Source organism: Pristiophorus japonicus, chromosome 5 (genome assembly GCF_044704955.1).
Source record: "Pristiophorus japonicus isolate sPriJap1 chromosome 5, sPriJap1.hap1, whole genome shotgun sequence".
Lineage (NCBI taxonomy): Eukaryota > Metazoa > Chordata > Chondrichthyes > Pristiophoridae > Pristiophorus > Pristiophorus japonicus.
Genome location: NC_091981.1, coordinates 182,533,676 through 182,552,634, shown reverse-complemented (window position 1 = coordinate 182,552,634; position 18,959 = coordinate 182,533,676). Strand labels below are relative to the sequence as shown.

At 44.3% G+C, this 18,959-nt stretch overlaps 1 protein-coding gene across 1 annotated transcript in view; it reads right to left on the bottom strand.

The window, feature by feature from the left end:
• LOC139264540 (ATP-binding cassette sub-family A member 13-like) overlaps nucleotides 1-18,959 on the bottom strand; it is a 417,853-nt gene that overhangs the window by 377,145 nt on the left and 21,749 nt on the right. The window contains exons 5-6 of the mRNA XM_070881155.1: nucleotides 18,124-18,152; nucleotides 16,370-16,542 (exon numbers count right to left, since the gene is read on the bottom strand). Coding sequence (XP_070737256.1) covers nucleotides 16,370-16,542; nucleotides 18,124-18,152 — 202 coding nt within the window. The remainder of the gene's footprint in view (nucleotides 1-16,369; nucleotides 16,543-18,123; nucleotides 18,153-18,959) is intronic.

Below are 18,959 nucleotides of genomic sequence, written 5' to 3'. Positions count from 1 at the left end.
ACTTCTTAAAAAGACAATGGAAAAGTTACAGGCAAATTTGTGAATTTTATGTGAATTAGTGACTTATTTTAATGTCAATTTTATTTTTGTGTGCTTTCCATGGTGTTCATGAGGAACTGTTATGCAACTGTTACCACACAGAAACTTGTTCAATAGATTGGGCGTATCATTGTCCACTGAGGTTCTCCTAATCATCTGCTATAACATAGAGCCACAGAAAGCCTCCCAAAATGGCATAAACAGAGTTTTCCAGGATTTCCATGGCTCTTGCACTAAAGTTATAGCTCACGATCAGGAGAATCCCAGTGGGTATGTTTGTGACTGAACTGATCATAAATTACATTGCAGAGAAGGCTGTGGGGTCCATTGCTCTTTGGTTGTATGATCTGATTGGTTAAACAGACAATGGTTCCTGGACAGTGGTAGTAGGGATCTGATTGGTTAAAGTTCAGGGCAGCTATTGGTGGAAGGGAATGTGCAATAAATACACATTATAAGGCACATATTACATTCACACAGACACAAGATTGTTAATTTTATAGATTTTACTATGGTCATTTAACATTATACTGAACAAATATTCACTCAAAAAATATACAAAATACAAATACCAAATGTTGCAACTCACAAATAAGGCATGGAAGCAAAAAATGGCTTCCAAATGGCTCTGGATATAATAGTAACCAACCCTAACCCAGTTCAGACACACCCAACTTTAAAGCCATTGAAACTCTTTCACTTATAGAAGGGCTCATATTACAGCCACTAGCAAATGTTAAAAATGCAGCCTTCAGTGGAAAATGCGTCAACAACCTCGCTGAGGTTACCATCGGTTAAAAGAGAAACCGGTTTCAGTACGAAAACAGAACTAGATAACTCTTATCCTCATTATCTCCTCTGATCTCAAAAGGAACTCCATGGGGGTCAATACCAGCAGACACAAAGTGGGCGGCCAGCTAAAATCACCCAAGTTACTTATGTGCCCTGAAGCCCCCAAGATTTGACCGATCACAATGTTAAGCTGCTCAACGGAGTAGAAGTCAAGGACACCCAGCCTACGCTGACAGAGTCCTTTTTAACATAAGCAGTGGGGAACCCGAAAATGTCACTATATTCACTATACTATCGTACCTGGCCTGCAACTGCCTGCCTGGAGAAGTGCAGTCTCCTGACGCAGTGTCCTTCAGACAAATCCAAGAAACTCAATCTTGGCCTTTACGCCCTATGTGCTGGGCTCCTACCAAGCAGCCCCCTTCATTCACTCTCTTCTAGAATGCCCAGCTGCAGCTCACGCCGGTTGCTGAAGTTGTTGCCTCTTACTACACATCTTCCTCCATCCAATCAAATTGGCAAGAATGTCCTTCCTCAGATTAGGAGACCAAAACTGCACACAATACTCAAGGTGTGGTCTCACCAAGGCCCTGTACAACTGCAGCAAGACCTCCCAGCTCCTATACTCAAATCCTCTCGCTATGAAGGCCAACATGCCATTTGCTTTCTTAACTGCCTGTTGTACCTTCATGCCTACTTTCAATGACTGATGTACCATGACACCCAGGTCTCGTTGCACCTCCCCTTTTAGTAATCTGTCACCTAGCCTGTTTCTGGTGGGCATCTCAGTCAATTAAAAAAACTTCACAGTTCCGTCGGAGGAAACACAGCAGGAACAGAGTGGTAATCTACAATGATTTTATCAAGCTGTCCATCCAGGTGCTTCCGGGCAGGGTGGGTTAAAATCACCCCTGCTTTGTTCCAGTCCCATTCAGGCCCCTTCTACGTCTGATCCTCCACTATATTGATGAATGTGTGACTGATGTTTCCTGCTCTCATTCTGAAAAGAATATTACTAACTATGCTTCTAATTACCATCCATTCCACACCTTCAATTGGTCCAACTTTGACTCCTTTAACCTGTCTGTTTTTTGCCCCACCGAGGCTGATTGTGTTCTAACTTTCTATGCTTTTGTTTTTATTAATAGATCTTTTTGTTTTTCTTTTTTGTGGATTTTACCAGTTGTCAATCAGTAAACGGCAGCTGGTTGTGATTTCCCTCCAGTTAATTTCATAAAACCTGAATTTGATAGAGGGAATAAAAGAAAATTAGCAAGCCACGAGACAGCAATAATAAAGTTCCTCTTACACTGCTGTCTCATTTAATCAGACATTTAATGATGTAAATTATCACAGAATGCATGCTGCTGTTGCTGCTGGGATTGCATGCACACAAACAAACTAACAGTTTAGAGCTGTTCTAAGCTGCATATGACACTAACCGAAAGAGAAATGAAAGTGGTAACAATCACCCTCTCTCCATATCCCCACAAGATTTAACATTTAAAACAGAGGCTTGTTCAAACTACCCAGACTTCCTTATACTGGTAATGCTATTTACTTGCGTCACTGGCATTGTGATATGAAAAAATCTTCACATTCGTTAAAGACACCAATGTCAGGGTTGACTTGAAGTAAAATATTTTTTGATTTGAATGGATTTATTGTGAAAGAAACATTGCACAACTTCTTTGTTTGCTTTGCTTAAAGAAACGCCCTTGGTATGTAATCCTCTGATTATTTGTCAGCACCAAGGAACCTGGAGCATTTGCCAGCACACACTGAAAAATCATGAGACGGCCAACAGGAAAGTGTCCCCACCAGCAAAAACATGCTTAACATGCTGGGACGATTTTAACTTCTACCACACCAGATTCTGTGCAGGTGGTCGGTTAAAAAGAGCAGTTAACTTTCCCACTCGCAACTTGACCATTTTGGATTTTAACCTGCAGGGTTCTTCAGCCAGATGAAGAGCACGCCAAAAGCAGAGTGGGTCCTCATAAATTGAAACGAACCAAGATATTCTTACATCCATGCCAATTGCATTTTAAGCGGAGCTTGAGCAGAGAAGCCTCTGTGTCTTTCCCGTAAGGCTGAAGCAGAAATGTAGCTGGTTTGCAGACACAAAATCTCCTGCAATATAGGTCTAAAACTTTATTTTATGGGATCAGGAGGAATCGGGGTGCTTCTCTTGCCCCATAAGTAAAGTCATGGCTTTCCCTGATCTGGACTCACCCACTTCCCTCCAGAAAACACCCCCGACTTACCTGCTTTCCAGCGAGTCTTCCTTTAGTGACAGCCGGCTACCTCAGGATACCTGAACACCCTCTCCCACCCGCTGGCCAGCTACTGCTTTCTGCTCATTTCAGGATATAGATGAGGCCTAGTTAAAATACCCTGGGCTGAAACTTAGATCAGCAAGCGCATCTTGCACTCGCCTTGCGTCCCCACCTGTCCAAAGCCTGGCCAGGACTGAAATCAACCATATTGGTATTAAATTCCTTTGCCCGCTATTTTAAAAGAAACACTATCCCATTTATTTCAATTTTTAAAGGTCCTAATTTCAGTGGCACTAACTCATTTATTTTAAGCATTTGTATGTAACACTCAATGTTTACAGCTCTACAGCAAGTCCCATTTCTATTGCAAAATCTTACAGGAGAAGATCTATCTCTAAATAAAGACTTGAGGCACAACACTATCTCACCAGACTAATTGCTAGTGATATTAAGAGCAGGCTTCAAACTTCTTGTCAGTGAGAATTAAGCAGCCCTGTACATTTCTAAGTTTGGTGCATGTTTTATTTGCCTTTATTTCCAGAATTTCTCCTTAGGTTTTTGACTCGGTATTTTCGGTTTTTAGTACTTTTGTTCTTTTGAAATCAGGATAATTTCTTAATTTCTCTGGGGCATTTTGATTTTTAATTCATTGCAACAGTTATTTACTCCTGCAATTATCTCATCGTTCTGCAGTCTGGTTGTGGGGCTTAAATTATCTATGTCCACTTGATTACATCAGACCAACAGTAAGATTTACAAAAAAGAACAAATTGCAAAACTGATACAGATAAGTAGAACTGTGCATTTATTTTACAGTGAGACACAGTAAAACTTTATATTGAATCCACACATATCAGTGTTTCACTTAGACTCGAGAGCTGTGCTAATACTGTGAAGTGAAGGTGATCTGCATTCATCTGGTTTCCCTCTTTTGTATCCTGGCATTCCAGTGCAAGCAAGAGAACCGCCTAAAACTCATTCTAAGGAAGTGGTATATAGCACACAACTAATTATGAAGAATGTACTGCAGAACAAGAAAAGTAGGCTTTTCTCTCACTCTCAAAAGCAGTGACCTTATTGTTGTTGTGTTGGCATCTTGGCTTTGACTGAAACTTGGCTCATGGCTGGTAAACACCGATACAAAAATATTTATTTAGTACCTCAGCCATGCCTTCTGCCTGCACCTATAGATCTCCATTTTGGTCCATAATCGGCCCCACCGCTCCTCTGACAACCCTTTTACTGTTAATATTCACTACACTCCTGTCCTCCCTAAACCTCTCCCTCTATACAAACTTTCCTACCCATATTCATAGCCATCGCCTCATCTTCCCAACTCCTGTGGTCTCTCTACTTTCCATGGGCTCAATCACTGGCAATCCATCTCCAACCATTTCCTTGTATCCATCGTGGATTGCATCCTCCTACCATTTTACAATCCTGCTTCCTTCTGTAACTCTCCACCAAAACACTTACACTTGCACTTTCAAAACCCAACAGCCCTCCATTCGCCACAATACTTCTGCAGTCATCGATCTGCCACCATCACCTTTGATAACCTTGTTGTCAGCAAAATCTTTACTCTCTGCCATCCTGGCCTCCATCTTCACTCCCTCAAGTCCAAGGGACACAATCTTAAGAGTCTCTGGTGCACAACTGGTTTAGCCATCCATTACCAGATCAGGCTGGACCGTAAGCATTATCAAGCAAAGTCTCCTCTACCAAAAATGCTCACGACTGCTGGATCAGCCTGGAGAGCAAAGATACCCCTTGGCATCTTTTCTGCACTACCAACTGTCTCCTTATACCCCTCTCCCCTGACTCTCTAAACTCAAGTCCAACAACAAGTGCAGGAGCTCATGGACTTCTTTGTCACTAAGATTACAACGATCCATTCAGCAGCCTTTGCTGCTTCCTTACTCACAAACCCTCCCCACCCTCAGGCTCCCCTTGTCTCTCTCTAGTTTCTCTCCCATGTCCTTTTCCTTTCCTAGAATTAAAGTCAATGGAAAGGAAAATCACACAGGGTGTATAACAGGCGACTGATCCACTACCGCCCGTTTTACATCCCCACCAAAGTTGAAGGTTTTGCCCTTTGTAAGCAAAGATCTGTGAAGCTCAGGAGTAAGCAAGCGGCAGGGCATGTCTAGGTACTGGTGATTAATTGATTTGTAGGTCATCAGGGGTAACCAGTAATTAGTAAGCAGTTAAAGCTGAATTACTGTGACATCACTGAACTGCTACTGTAAACTTTGTTATTTATTTTGTCAATAACCCGAGCTACTAATTATTTGCATATTCAATGTTAAAGTGCTACTAACTATGATTTTAAGGTTAATAAACAATTGTTAGTTCATGACTTTGTTGTCTGACTTCTTTGACAGTTGGCAAGAAAGAACAATTCATTCACTCAGTAGCTTGTGTGCACAAGGTAGAAAAAGTCATAAAACAGCTGAAGAACAACAAGGCTATGGGAGCGGATGGGATCCTTGCTGAGGCACTGAAGTATAGTGGAGAGGCACTGCTGGCGCGAATACATGACCTCATCTCTCTCATCTGGAGGGAGGAGAGCATGCTAGGAGATCTCAGAGATGCAGTGATCGTGACCACCTTTAAAAAAGGGGACAAGTCCGACTGCGGCAACTACAGAGGAATCTCCCCGGGAAAGTCGTCGCTCCTCAACCATCTTCTCCCTGTGGCCGAGGAGCTCCTCCCGGAGTCACAGTGCGGATTTCGTCCCCTACGGGACACAACGGACATGATTTTTGCAGCGTGACACCTGCAGGAAAATGCAGGGAACAGCGCCAGCCCTTATACATGGCCTTCTTCGACCTTACAAAGGCCTTTGACACTGTCAACGCGAGGGTCTATGGAGCGTCCTCCTCTGTTTCAGATGCCCCCAAAAGTTCGTCACCATCCTCCACCTGCTCCACGGTGACATGCAGGCCGTGATCCTTACTAACAGATCCATTACAGACCCAATCCACGTCCGGACCGGGGTCAAACAGGGCTCCGTCATCGTTCCAACCCTCTTCTCAATCTTCCTCGCTGCCATGATCCACCTCATAGTTGACAAGCTCCCCACTGGAGTGGAACTAAACTACAGAACCAGTGGGAACCTGTTCAACCTTCGCCGTCTCCAGGCCAGGTCCAAGACCACCCCAACCTCTGTCGTCGAGCTACAGTACGCGGACGACGCCTGCGTCTGCGCACATACAGAGCCTGAACTCCAGGACATAGTGGACGTATTTACTGAGGCATACGAAAGCATAGGCCTTATGCTAAACATCCGTAAGACAAACGTCCTCCACCAGCCTGTCCTCACCGCACAGCACTGCCCCACAATCATCAAGATCCATGGCATGGCCCTGAACAATGTGGAGCATTTCCCATACCTCAGGAGCCTCTTATCAACAAGAGCAGACATTGATGACGAGATTCAACACTGTCTCCAGTGCGCCAGTGCAGCCTTCGGCCACCTGAGGAAAAGACTGTTTGAAGACCAGGCCCTCAACACTGCCACCAAGCTCATGGTCTATAGGGCTGGAGTAACACCGCCCTCCTGTATGGCTCAGAAACATGGACCATGTACTGTAGACACCTCAAGTTGCTGGAAAAATACCACCAACGATGTCTCTGCAAGATCCTACAAATCCCTTGGGAGGACAGACGCACCAACGTTAACGACCTCGACCAGGCCAACATCCCCAGCATTGAAGCACTGACCACATTTGATCAGCTCCGCTGGGCAGGCCAAATCGTTTGCATGCCAGACACGAGACTCCCAAAGCAATCGCTTTACTCGGAAGTCCTTCACGACAAACGAGTCAAACGTGGGCAGAGGAAACTTTACAGGACACCCTCAAAGCCTCCTTGATAAAGTGCAACATCGCCACTGACGCTTGGGAGTCCCTGGCTAAAGACCACCCTAAGTGGAGGAAGTGCATAAGAACATAAGAAATAGGAGCAGGAGTAGGCCATACGGCCCCTCGAGCCTGCTCCGCCATTCAATAAGATCATGGCTGATCTGATCATGGATTCAGTTCCACTTCCCCGCCCGCTCCCCATAACCATTTATCCCCTTGTTGCTCAAGAAACTGTCTATTTCTGTCTTAAATTTATTTAATGTCCCAGCTTCCACAGTTCTCCGAGGCAGCAAATTCCACAGATTTACAACCCTCTGAGAGAAGAAATTCCTCCTCATCTCTGTTTTAAATGGGCGGCCCCTTATTCTAAGATCATGCCCTCTAGTTCTAGTCTCCTCCATCAGTGGAAACATCCTCTCTGCATCCACTTTGTCAAGCCCTTATAATCTTATACATTTCGATAAGATCACCTCTCATTCTTCTGAACTCCAATGAGTAGAGGCCCAACCTACTCAACCTTTCCTCATGTCAACCCCCTCATCCCCGGAATCAACCTAGTGAACCTTCTCTGAACTGCCTCCAAAGCAAGCATATCCTTTCGTAAATATGGAAACCAAAACTGCATGCAGTATTCCAGGTGTGGCCTCACCAATACCTTGTATAGCTGTAGCAAGACTTCCTTACTTTTATACTCCATCCCCTTTGCAATAAAGGCCAAGATACCATTGGCCTTCCTGATCACTTACTGTACCTGCAAACTATCCTTTTCATGCACAAGTACCCCTAGGTCCCGCTGTACTGCAGCACTTTGCAATCTTTCTCCATTTAAATAATAACTTGCTCTTTGATTTTTTTTCTGCCAAAGTGCATGACCTCACACTTTTCAACATTATACTCCATCTGCCAAATTTTTGCCCACTCACTTAGCCTGTCTATGTCCTTTTGCAGATTTTTTGTGTCCTCCTCACACATTGCTTTTCCTCCCATCTTTGTATCGTCAGCAAACTTGGCTACGTTACACTCAGTCTCTTCTTCCAAGTCGTTAATATATATTGTAAATAGTTGGTGTCCCAGCACTGATCCCTGCAGCACCCCACTAGTTACTGATTGCCAACCAGAGAATGAACCATTTATCCTGACTCTCTGTTTTCTGTTAGTTAGCCAATCCTCTATCCATGCTAATATATCACCCCCAATTTGTGAACTTTTATCTTGTGCAGTAACCTTTTATGTGGCACCTTGTCAAATGCCTTCTGGAAGTCCAAATACACCACATCCACTGGTTCCCCTTTATCTACCCTGCTCGTTACATCCTCAAAGAATTCCAGCAAATTTGTCAAACATGACTTCCGCTTCACAAATCCATGCTGACTCTGCCTGAATGAATTTTGCTTATCCAAATGTCCTGCTACTGCTTCTTTAATAATGGACTCCAACATTTTCCCAACCACAGATGTTAGGCTAACTGGTCTATAGTTTCCTGCATCCGGGAGGGCGCTGAGCAGCTCGAGTCTCATCGGCAAGAGCATGCAGAAATCAAGCATAGGCTGTGGAAAGAGCATGTGGCAAACCAGTCCCCCTACCCTTTCCCTCAACGACTATCTGTCCCACCTGTGACAGGGACTGTGGTTCTCGAATTGGACTGTTCAGCCACCTAAGGACTCATTTTAAGAGTGGAAGCAAGTCTTCCTCCATTCCGAGGGACTGCCTATGATGATGATGTGTGGATGGTGGTGAGAGTTTGGCAACATAAGTGTTGATAAAATCTGAATTGGCTTATGTAAGATAGTTTGGTGAGCCAAATTTAGGCATCGGTAACCCCCCCAGTCAAAACCTCCCTGTACATGGACGACGTCATCGTCTTTTGCTCGGATCTGCTGTCGGTCCGCAGATTGCTGAGCATTTGCGACCAGTTTGAACGAACAGGAGCAAAAGTCAATTGCAACAAAAGTGAGGCCATGTTCTTTGGGCCGACCGATCCTTTGTCCCCTTCACCGTCAGTTCAGATCACCTGCAGGTGTTTGGAAAATGGTTCGGAGAGGCCAGGGCGTGTACAAAAAACTGGAAGGAGCGTATCGCAAAGGTGAAGCAGAAACTGGGACTGTGGGAGAAGTGCTCCCTATCGATTGAAGGCAAGAACCTGGTCATCAAGTGCGAGGTGCTCCCTGTGTTGCTTTATGTGGTGCAGGTCTGGACCATACCCCACACCTGCGCCGCCACAGTCACCAGAGCCGTCTTCCACTTTATCTGGTGATCGAAAATGGACCATGTCCACAGGGACACAATGTACAAATATCCAGATAAAGGGGTAAAGGACGTACCCAACATCACCCTCATCCTGATGGGCACCTTTGTGTGTGGCTGCATTAATCTGTGCATAGACCCTCGGTACGCGAACACCAAGTGTCACTACGTGCTGAGGTTCTATCTGTCCCCGGTGTTGCGAAGGATGGGTCGGTCCATGCTGCCACGGAAAGCTGCAATCAATTGGACCATGCCAGAGGACCACCTGTCCTTCATACAAAAGTATGTTCAAAAAAACATCTTTGACCACAAAGCCATAAAGCAGTGGTCTGCACGTAATGTCCTCAAGACCCTACAGAAAAAGGAGATGATGGATGGTTGCCCAAGCAGACTGTCGAAGTCCTTTGAAAGAATGCCTCATCACCAGAGCTTTCAAACAAGCACCAAGACGTAGCTTGGTTGGTGGTGAGAAGGGCTCTCCCCTTCAGATCCTTCATACACAGCCAGCATCTCAGCACCACTGCACGCTGTCCTCGAGTCAGCTGCGTAGGGGACGAGATCGTCATCCATCTCCTTCTGGAAAGTGCCTTTGCAAAGAAGGTCTGAAAAGAGATGCAGTGGTTTTTATCAAGGTTCATCCCGAGCAGCTCCATAACACAGGACCCTGTGTGCTACGGACTGTTCCCAGGAATGCATACTGAGACAGATTCAACTGCTGCTGGAGGACCATCAACTCGGTGAAAGATGCCCTTTGATCTGCCCGAAACCTGCTTCCAGTGTAAGGAGTTGTGCAGGACCAAGTGTTGCGGCATGGCACATGCCAAGGTCCAGGACTACGTGCTGATGGATGTAATAAAGCTTGGTGCAGCCACTACAAAGGCATGATGGGGAAGGACCACAGTTTAAAGCCCTCCTGCCACTGTGCACCGTGGGGCTGGAACCAGTATAAAAAAAAACCTTGAATTGTATTATGTAGAAAATGATTTTAGTGACAATGTACTTGCAATCACTTCTTGTAAATAGAGTGCCAAAGTACTATGGCTTTCATCTGTACTGTGCTACATGTAATGTGATTTGTGGATTGTATTGTAATGTACCTTGAAAAGTAATGTAATGTAATGTATTTTGCCAAAATTCTATGAATAAAATATATTTTTGAAATTTAAAAAACTCCTAGGTATAGACTGGATGTGAAACACCAGACAGTTCCTTGATGAAGAGTTAAGGTATAGGTGGTATTGACTCATAAGAACCCTAAGAAATAGGAACAGGAGTAGGCCATATGGCCCCTCATGCCTGCTTCGCCATTCAATAAGATCATGGCTGACCATTGACCTCAACTCCACCATCTGCTGCCCCTGAGGGATATTCTGAGCAGGGAATCAATTCCAGTGTTCCTACAGTGCCAAGCAATACAAACTAGAGAAGTTCCCTCGTAAAATCTCGAATCTGTGCTACAGTTTACATTTCAAATCACTATTTAGTAACTCATGCTGGAGTGTGCATTTTTATGGTTATCAGCGTGGGCTCAGGTCCATTGCCAACACAATTGAATTATCTGGCAGTAATCACTGTTTAGGCTCACACGCAAAATTTAAGTCCATTTGGATGAGGTACTGGAGCTTTGTCAGAACCCATGGAACTCTATCCAAATGAGTAGATCACCTTCAGGAGTGAAAGGGGAAAAAATTTTTGAGGTGGGGGGGGTGGGGGGAGAAATAATAATTGAACTTTAAAAATTACTGACAACATTAAGCCTTTGAGAAAAATAGACTGCTTCCTCTCATTAGTACAGTGCTTAGCATATTTGTCCTGTTGTCCTGCACAAATTCCAGCTCACAAGGTATCACTTGACTATTGGCTTTTCTGACACACTAGAATGAATGTAACCCAAACAAAAAAGTTTCAATCACTTGACCTTTTTGTTACATGACTCAACAATGTATTATGATTACCAGAAATAATGGGCCCAAGTTTCCACATGATTTGCGCCTGATTTTTAGGAGCAACTGGTGGAGAACGGATTATCTTAGAAATCGCAATTCTCCACATTTTTTTTCTGCAGTTCTAGTCAGGTAGAACAGTTCCACTTTGGAACAGAATTTTTTCTTCAAAAGGGGGCGTGTCCGGCCACTGACGCTTGATTTCAAAGTTTCCACAGTGAAAACGTACTCCAAACTAACTTAGAATGGAGCAAGTGAAGATTTTTGTAGAACTGAAAAAACCTGTTCTACACATTAAAAAATCAGGCGCAGGTTACAAATTAGGCGTCCAGAACGAGGTGGGGGGGGAGGGGGGGAGGGGGGGGGGAAGTCATTAAATTCTACAATAAATCCTTATTTATACTTATACAAATATTATACAAATAAATCCAACCTGAATAAACATTTATAAGCAAAGAAAAGATTAAATAAACCATCTTCCTACCTGTGTGAAAGTGCTTCAGCCAGGGAGAATTGAGGCAGCCTTTCGTTCCCGCGGGGGGGGGGGGAGGGAGGAAGCCGTTCGTTCCCGCGGGGGGGGGGGGGGGGGAGGAGGAAGCCGTTCCCGACGGCGGGCGGGAGGTGGGAGGGAAACGGCTGCCTCAACTTTCTGAGGCTTCCTGCAGCCTTCTCACTGCTGCAAGAAGCCTCTGTGCTGATGTGCTGATGGCAATGTGCTTTTATTAAAAAATGTTCAAAAATTAAACAGCTACAAAGAACTACAAAAATGGCCGAGTGCCAATGTTTACTTCACACTGCGCGTTGGTTGCCGACAGGAAAAAAACTAATTTAAATGGTACCCGCCCCCTCCCACTTACAAAATCAGCACGGGTGGTAGGCTCCGCCCCCCTGGGCGCCACGCCAAGCAGACATGGAGCTGCAGGACGCTCCAGAATTGTGCGTTTTTTTTCTGGCACCGTTTTCGGCGCGAAAAACGGGCGCCCAGCTCGGAGGGGCATCCGTTTTTTATCGTGTGGAAACTTGGGCCCAATAAATGCATCTGATGTTCAGCTCCCTGCAAGTTCTCATGTTAAATTAATTGTATAAATTCATATATGTTCCACACCCATTACCTTTCAGTGCCAGTGAACATCCTCCTCCATACCTGGTGCAATACCAGGCATTTTCAAAAAGGTCAGGCACGAAAAAAACAGGGTTCACATATTGTATTACTTGGAGGATGACATTATGCTTTTGTAATCTTTGCCCAAAACAAAATAATTTCCTGTGAGGTCCAACATAATTTAATGTACCCAACCTAATATTTTGTGAGATCTTTCATCATTTTACCTTATCATCCAATGGCACTGGCAAAAAAATGTCAAAAGCACCAACAAAGGTTAAACTGTAGCATAGATTATAAAAAAGGTACTTAAAGTAGGTGGCTGACAATTAACAGGCAGCAATTCACTCTGGAGTTCAGATAACTGACAAATCATGAGTGACTGACATCATTTGATCCCAAAACCTACTAAGCTTCTCACACCCAACATTACTGATTTTGTGCTTTCTCACGTACTATTGGTCTAGTCATTCCTGGATTTAGTGATCCAGCAATACCGGGGGATGGGAAAGTGGGGGAAATTATAAATAACGAAGCCTATAACGCAACTGGGGGTTCAGATCATCTTCTAACCAAAAGTGCACAAAGCAAGAGGCTTATAAGAATATTAAGAGTGCATTCAACACATTTTTGCATCCATTGACATTAGTGGATGGAAAAATCATGGGCAATGCGCCCACAATATTCCAATGAGTTGGCGCTACATGAGAAGCCCTGCCAGTGATGCAGGGTCTCAGAAAAAGTCAGTATTCTTGAATTCTGTCTGTTTTTTTACAGAATAAAGATGTGGTCCTTTTTGTTTACTGATAATTCAAAATATGCATTTCACCAGGATTCCATAACTCCGTGACATTGGTGAAGCAGCATTACAGCTAAGGATGTAACAAAGCTACAGTGCTTGCAAGCTTTATTACTTCTATTGATTCAATACAGCTTCAGGGTTTATATGTTACCATAGATCTCCCATGTCATAGTTCACAGTAAGTCATAAGATACTCACATACCTTATTGTCAGTGTTGCTACTGCCCTCTCTCTCCTCTTCTGCTTCGCTGTCCCAAGGACCTAAATTCAGTAGCGGGGGCAAAATGATCGGCACAGTGTACTTGCACATCAAAAGAGAGAGGCCCGAGGACCATCCTAAATTTGTTCTCGGGCCTCATTAGAATAAATCTGGCATGCTTTGCTGATCCAGGCCATTCGAATATGGGGTCAGCTCAAACCTGCAGGTAAATTCAGGTGGGGTGAGGGAGTACACGGTAAAGTAGCGGACTCATTTCAGATGGTTGCCAGAGCGATCCAAGGAAAGGTGCTGACGATTTTAGCTTTGGTAAATTCATCATTGTTGCGCTCATTTTAGGCTTTAAATTGGGCGTAACAATGTTGAATTTATCACAAAAGAAAAATACTGCGAGTGCTGGAAATCTGAACTAAAAACAGAAGATGCTGGAAATATTCAGTTCAGATCAGACAGCATCTGTTTGGACAGAAACATGGTTAATGTTTCATGTCAATGGCCTTTCGGCAGAACTGGAACAAGCAATGCAAAATGTAACAGGTTTTAAGCAAGTACAGAGGCAGGGAAAGGGTGAGGAAGTGGATGAAAGAACAATGGGAAAGGATCGTGATAGAGTGGAATGCAGGGGTGATTAAATGACAAACGGGGTGGGACAAGTAAAGAAACAAAAGATGAGTCTAGAGGTGGTGTAAATGGCAATTGCAGAACCATTCATCATCATCGTAGGCAGTCCTTTGGAGTCGAGGATGACTTGCTTCCACTCTAAAAGTGAGTTCTCAGGTGACCGAGGAGTCCAATGCAGGACCTACAGTCTGTCGCAGGTGGGGAAGACAGTGGTTGAAGGAAAGGGTAGTTGGAGAGCCTGGGTTGACGTACATTCCTTCTGCTGTCTACGTTTGGTTTCTGCTTGTTCTCGGCAATGGGCCTCGAGGTGTTCAGCACCCTCCCGGATGCTCTTCTTCCACTTTGGGCAGTCGTGGGCCAGGGATTCCCAGGAGTCAGTGGGAATGCTGCACTTTTTCAAGGAGGCTTTGAGAGTGTCCTTGAAGAGTTTCCTCTGCCCACCTGGGCCTCGCCTGCTGTGTCGAAGCTCTGCGTCGAGCGCTTGCTTTGGGAGTCTCGTGTCGGGCATGCGTACGATGTGGCTTGCCCAATGGAGCTGGTCGAGCGTGGTTAATGCATTACCAGCAGTGTGTCAGCCATGGCTCAGTTGGTAGCACTCCCGCCTCTGAGTCAGAAGGTTGTGGGTTTAAATCCCACTCCAGAGACTTGAGCATAAAAATCTAGGCTGACACTCCAGTACTGAGGGAGTGCTGTGCTATTAGAGGTGCTGTCTTTCGGATGAGACGTTAAACCCAATTGCTCTCAGGTGGACGTAAAAGATCCTTTGGCACTATTTCGAAGAAGAGCAACGGAGTTATTCCCAGTGTCTTGCCCAGCATTTATCCCTCAAACATCATCATAAACAGATTATCTGGTCATTATCACATTGCTGTTTGTCGGAACATGCTATGTACAAATTGGCTGCTGCGTTTCCTTCATTACAACAGTGACTACGCGTCAAAAAATGGCTGTAAAGCACTTTAGGATATCCGGTGGTCGTGAAAGGCACTATAGAAATGCAAGCCTTTTTTTCTTTTTACCTGAGGTTGAACAAATAGGAGCAGTGGTTATGATCTGACTTATTGAAATTAATGTGAGTCCAGAAGGTTGTGAAGTGCCTAAACAAAAGATGAGGGGATGTTCCTCGACCTTCCATTAAGCATCATGTTGAATTTTCTGCATTTCTGCGTCTCTCTGCTTCTTGCTTCTTGCTTCTGTTCCTTTGGCTGGGTAGTGGTTGGTTGTTGGGATGAGTAAGGGAGCTGCCAAGGATGGCAGGCCACATTATCAGTCCACTGGACAGGACAGCAATCTTACTCAGATTCACAGGCCACGGGTCTTGAGTGGCTTTTAGGTATAGCATAAATACTTAAAGTATAAGGGGGCAAAATTGCCCCGTGCCTCGATCGGGGGTGGTAACCTTCCGGGGCCGGGATTATTATCGCCCGCCCGGAAGACCTGCTATAAAAAGGGGCAATTTCGCCCCTAAATGTCCAGCTGCATTTAACATCAAATCCTGCCAATTTATAATATGGGACTTTAAAAACAGGAAAGTTCTGCAGAAAATCTATTGACTGCTGCAGCCTATTACCAGATAGGGCATTGAACTGTTACTGGCTGATGCAACCCCCTCCCCCACATTAGGATCCTGAAACACCACCAAACACAACGTCCCTGCCCTCACAAGGACACCAAGCAGCCATTGTCTATCCTCTTTAGGACCCTAAGCCTCACTGACAACTGCAACCCCTTTACACCCATCAGGATGCTAAAGGTCCAATAGCCTCTGTACCCCACTGACAGGACACACAGCTCCATTTCACCCCACTAAGACCCCAGTTGCACTAACTACTGCACCCTCTCACCCGAAGTCTCACCCCAAGCCTACCCCCCCCCAAGCCTGAGCACCCACTAGGTACTTAATTCCTTCTGCTGTCACCCACTCTCCAAGCTAGACACATGCCACTCAGACTTTCATCAGCCATGATACCTACATCGTCCTTGGCTGAACCCTTATCTGGGTCTCCACACCTTCCACCTCTGCTGTTAAAAGTTGGTTTCCGCTATGAGCAGGATGGTCTTATGCTAATTAAGTACGTAAAAAATTAAGTATATGTAAAATGTAAACTCCTCCAACCTAAACCTAATATCCAGGTGTGACAACCAGGCATGAGAGAAATAGTGTGACTTGACCTTCCTGTAAGCACGGCATAAAACTTTTAATGTAATACAGACAATTTGGGTTTAAGGCTACTGTACATCATTAGTCCCAGCTTGCATTTCCCTGATTCTGATCAGTTTCCCAGACCTGTTTCCACATTCTATATGTCTCTGTCTCTTTCTCACTCTCCAAACATATGGGCAATCAAAAATTATAGGTGAATGAAATTGCTATTAAAATACATGGAATCAATAATTATTGAACCACAAAAGATTTTGATGAACCATCAAATAATTAGTTATTTATTAATCGGTGAATTTCTACCTTTTTAGATCCATCACTGTGTCGGCCATCACACGAGTCCCTCTGCTTAAAAAGTCTTCATTCATCAGTGTTTCCAGTAGCTTAGGTAGATTAAAAAGAATGTCCCAGGTATATGTTTCATTATGAATTCTTTCTGCTTTATAAATGAATTCCTCCACTTGATTCAGATCCAACTAAAAATATAATGTAAACAAATTGAGTTTGCCTTAAATTCAGAAACTTTCTTTGAAGAATTTACTTGTACAAGCAAGAAAAGATAAAAGTAGAGATAATTGTGAATGTGAATTTGTAATTTATTGTGCTTCAAATTGATTCATTTCAGATCTGTTCCCAACTACTCCCGCTTTAAAAATAGGGTTCAAGTGTGGCTGTCCGCTTTAAGAAAATGCCATTTGACATGTCCATTGCCAAAGTAGTAGTGATGCACCAAGGATTTCATGTTTCCATATTTCTGTTTCTGCTATTGGTAAATAGTTTTAAACATAGACAGTATGCTGAACGTGAAGCATCTGAACTGGGATCAAATTCAAACATTCAGTGTATGAACCAAAGACAATCCAATATACAGGTGCGACGTCCAAAGTCCGGTGTTTCGGAATCGGGACTGTTTCGGAATTCAGACTCCCCCCGCCTCGGCCGGCCGACTTCCCCGGCCTCCGGACTGACCTCCCCTGGTCTCCGGCCGCCCAACTTCCCCCACCCGGCCTCAGCCCAACTTCCCCTGCCTCCGGCCTAACCTCCCTCGGCCTCCGGCCGACTTCCCCGGCCTCGGCCTGACCTCCCCCGGCCTGTGGCCACCCAACTTCTCCCGGCCTGACCTTCCCCCGACCTCTGGCCAAACTTCCCCGGCCTCCGGCAGTCCGACCGACCCCACCGGCCAAGAAGCATACACATTGCATTTGGCTTAATTAAGTTAAGAACTTCACTCACCAAATACTAAGCATTTGCCTTTTAGGAGTATTACTGTTGTGCTTATCGTTAAATATAATTAATTAGCTCCATTGCTGCAATATTTGTTTAACAAAACCTCGTGATGCTTTATTTAGCCAAAGATTGTTATAATGGTAAAGATTAAGACAAATTATACTGTTATTGGTTGATACTTGTTCTATTTGCAGTGCATTTCTCCATTATACTGTATGTATATTTGGCAAATAGTCACAGTCACTCGTATTCTATTTTCTAAAGCTGTTCATGCTCTTATTGTTTTATTAGTTGGCACAAAATTCTCAAGAAATCACTTCACATAAATCTTGGAATAATACTGCTTTTCACTTTATCAATTTTTAAAATTTATTCTTCCACATTTTCACTCCTCCCCTCTCTCCAGAAACTGTTGATCTCTTGTTTTAGTGTGGTTCCACGAGCAAAGGGAACCTGATGTGCGCATGCACACACACTTCTAACAGGAGTCACTGAGCAAGCATGAACCCTGGCCAGTTTTTCCCTCCCTAACCCAGCAATGCTAAAGCCAATTATAATCTCCCTGCGGGGGTCCAAAGTGAAATCAGCTAACGCCACATTAACCAATCAATCCTCAGCTGCTCACTGAACCAATCAGGAGACCTGTTGATGTTTTTAACTTTTTCAGTTAAATTACCAACTATGGAAAATATTTAAGTAGATACTTTGGCTTAACAATAAGATTCTATTTATCATATTTAATCCGTCTTCAATAATGGCTGTAATGGGCAGGTTAATGTGTACCTTCTCCTAAAGTTCTTTTTAATTTGATATATTGATTAATCACTTACCATGCCTAATCCAAGCTGTCCGTTGATACCTGAAGAAGAAAACATGACAAGTCAGACAGAGTTTTGCAATCTGTATCAGATCAAATAGGACTGATGCACCTTCACATGATACAAAACAACATTCAGAGAAAGACTGAGAAAATGTGATTGACTCCATGAAATCTGAATATAATTTGGACCAAGGATGGAACTCCATGTTATGCTTGTGCATCTTTTCTGCCCATCTTATTGCAGATATTTGAGTTTCTATGTTCTAGACTACTCATCTGGACATGTCTTAGCTCTCTGCAGCTTCAAGAAAGTCATAATTGCCCCTAATATCTAGGTCATCATAGGCAGTCCCTCGGAATCGAGGAAGACTTGCTTCCACTCTTAAAATGAGTCCTTAGGTGGCTGTACAATCCAATACGAGAGCCATAGTCCCTGTCACAAGTGGGACAATAGTTGTTGAGGGAAAGGGTGGATGGGACTGGTTTGCCGCATGCTCTTTCCACTGCCTGCGCTTGATTACTGCATGCTCTCGGCGATGAGATTTGGTGCTCAGCGCCCTCCCAGATGCACTTCCTCCACTTAGGGCAATCTTTGGCCAGGGACTCCCAGGTGTCAGTGGGGATGTTGCACTTTTTCAGACTTTGAGGGTGTCCCTGTAACGTTTCCTATGCCCACCTTTGGCTCGTTTGCCGTGAAGGGGTTCCAAGTAGAGCGCTTGCTTTGGGAGTCTCGTGTCTGTCATGCGAATGATGTGGCCTGCCCAACGGAGCTGATAAACTGTGTTTAGTAGTTCAAAGCCGGGGATGTTGGCCTGGTCAAGGACGCAAATGTTTGTGCGTCTGTCT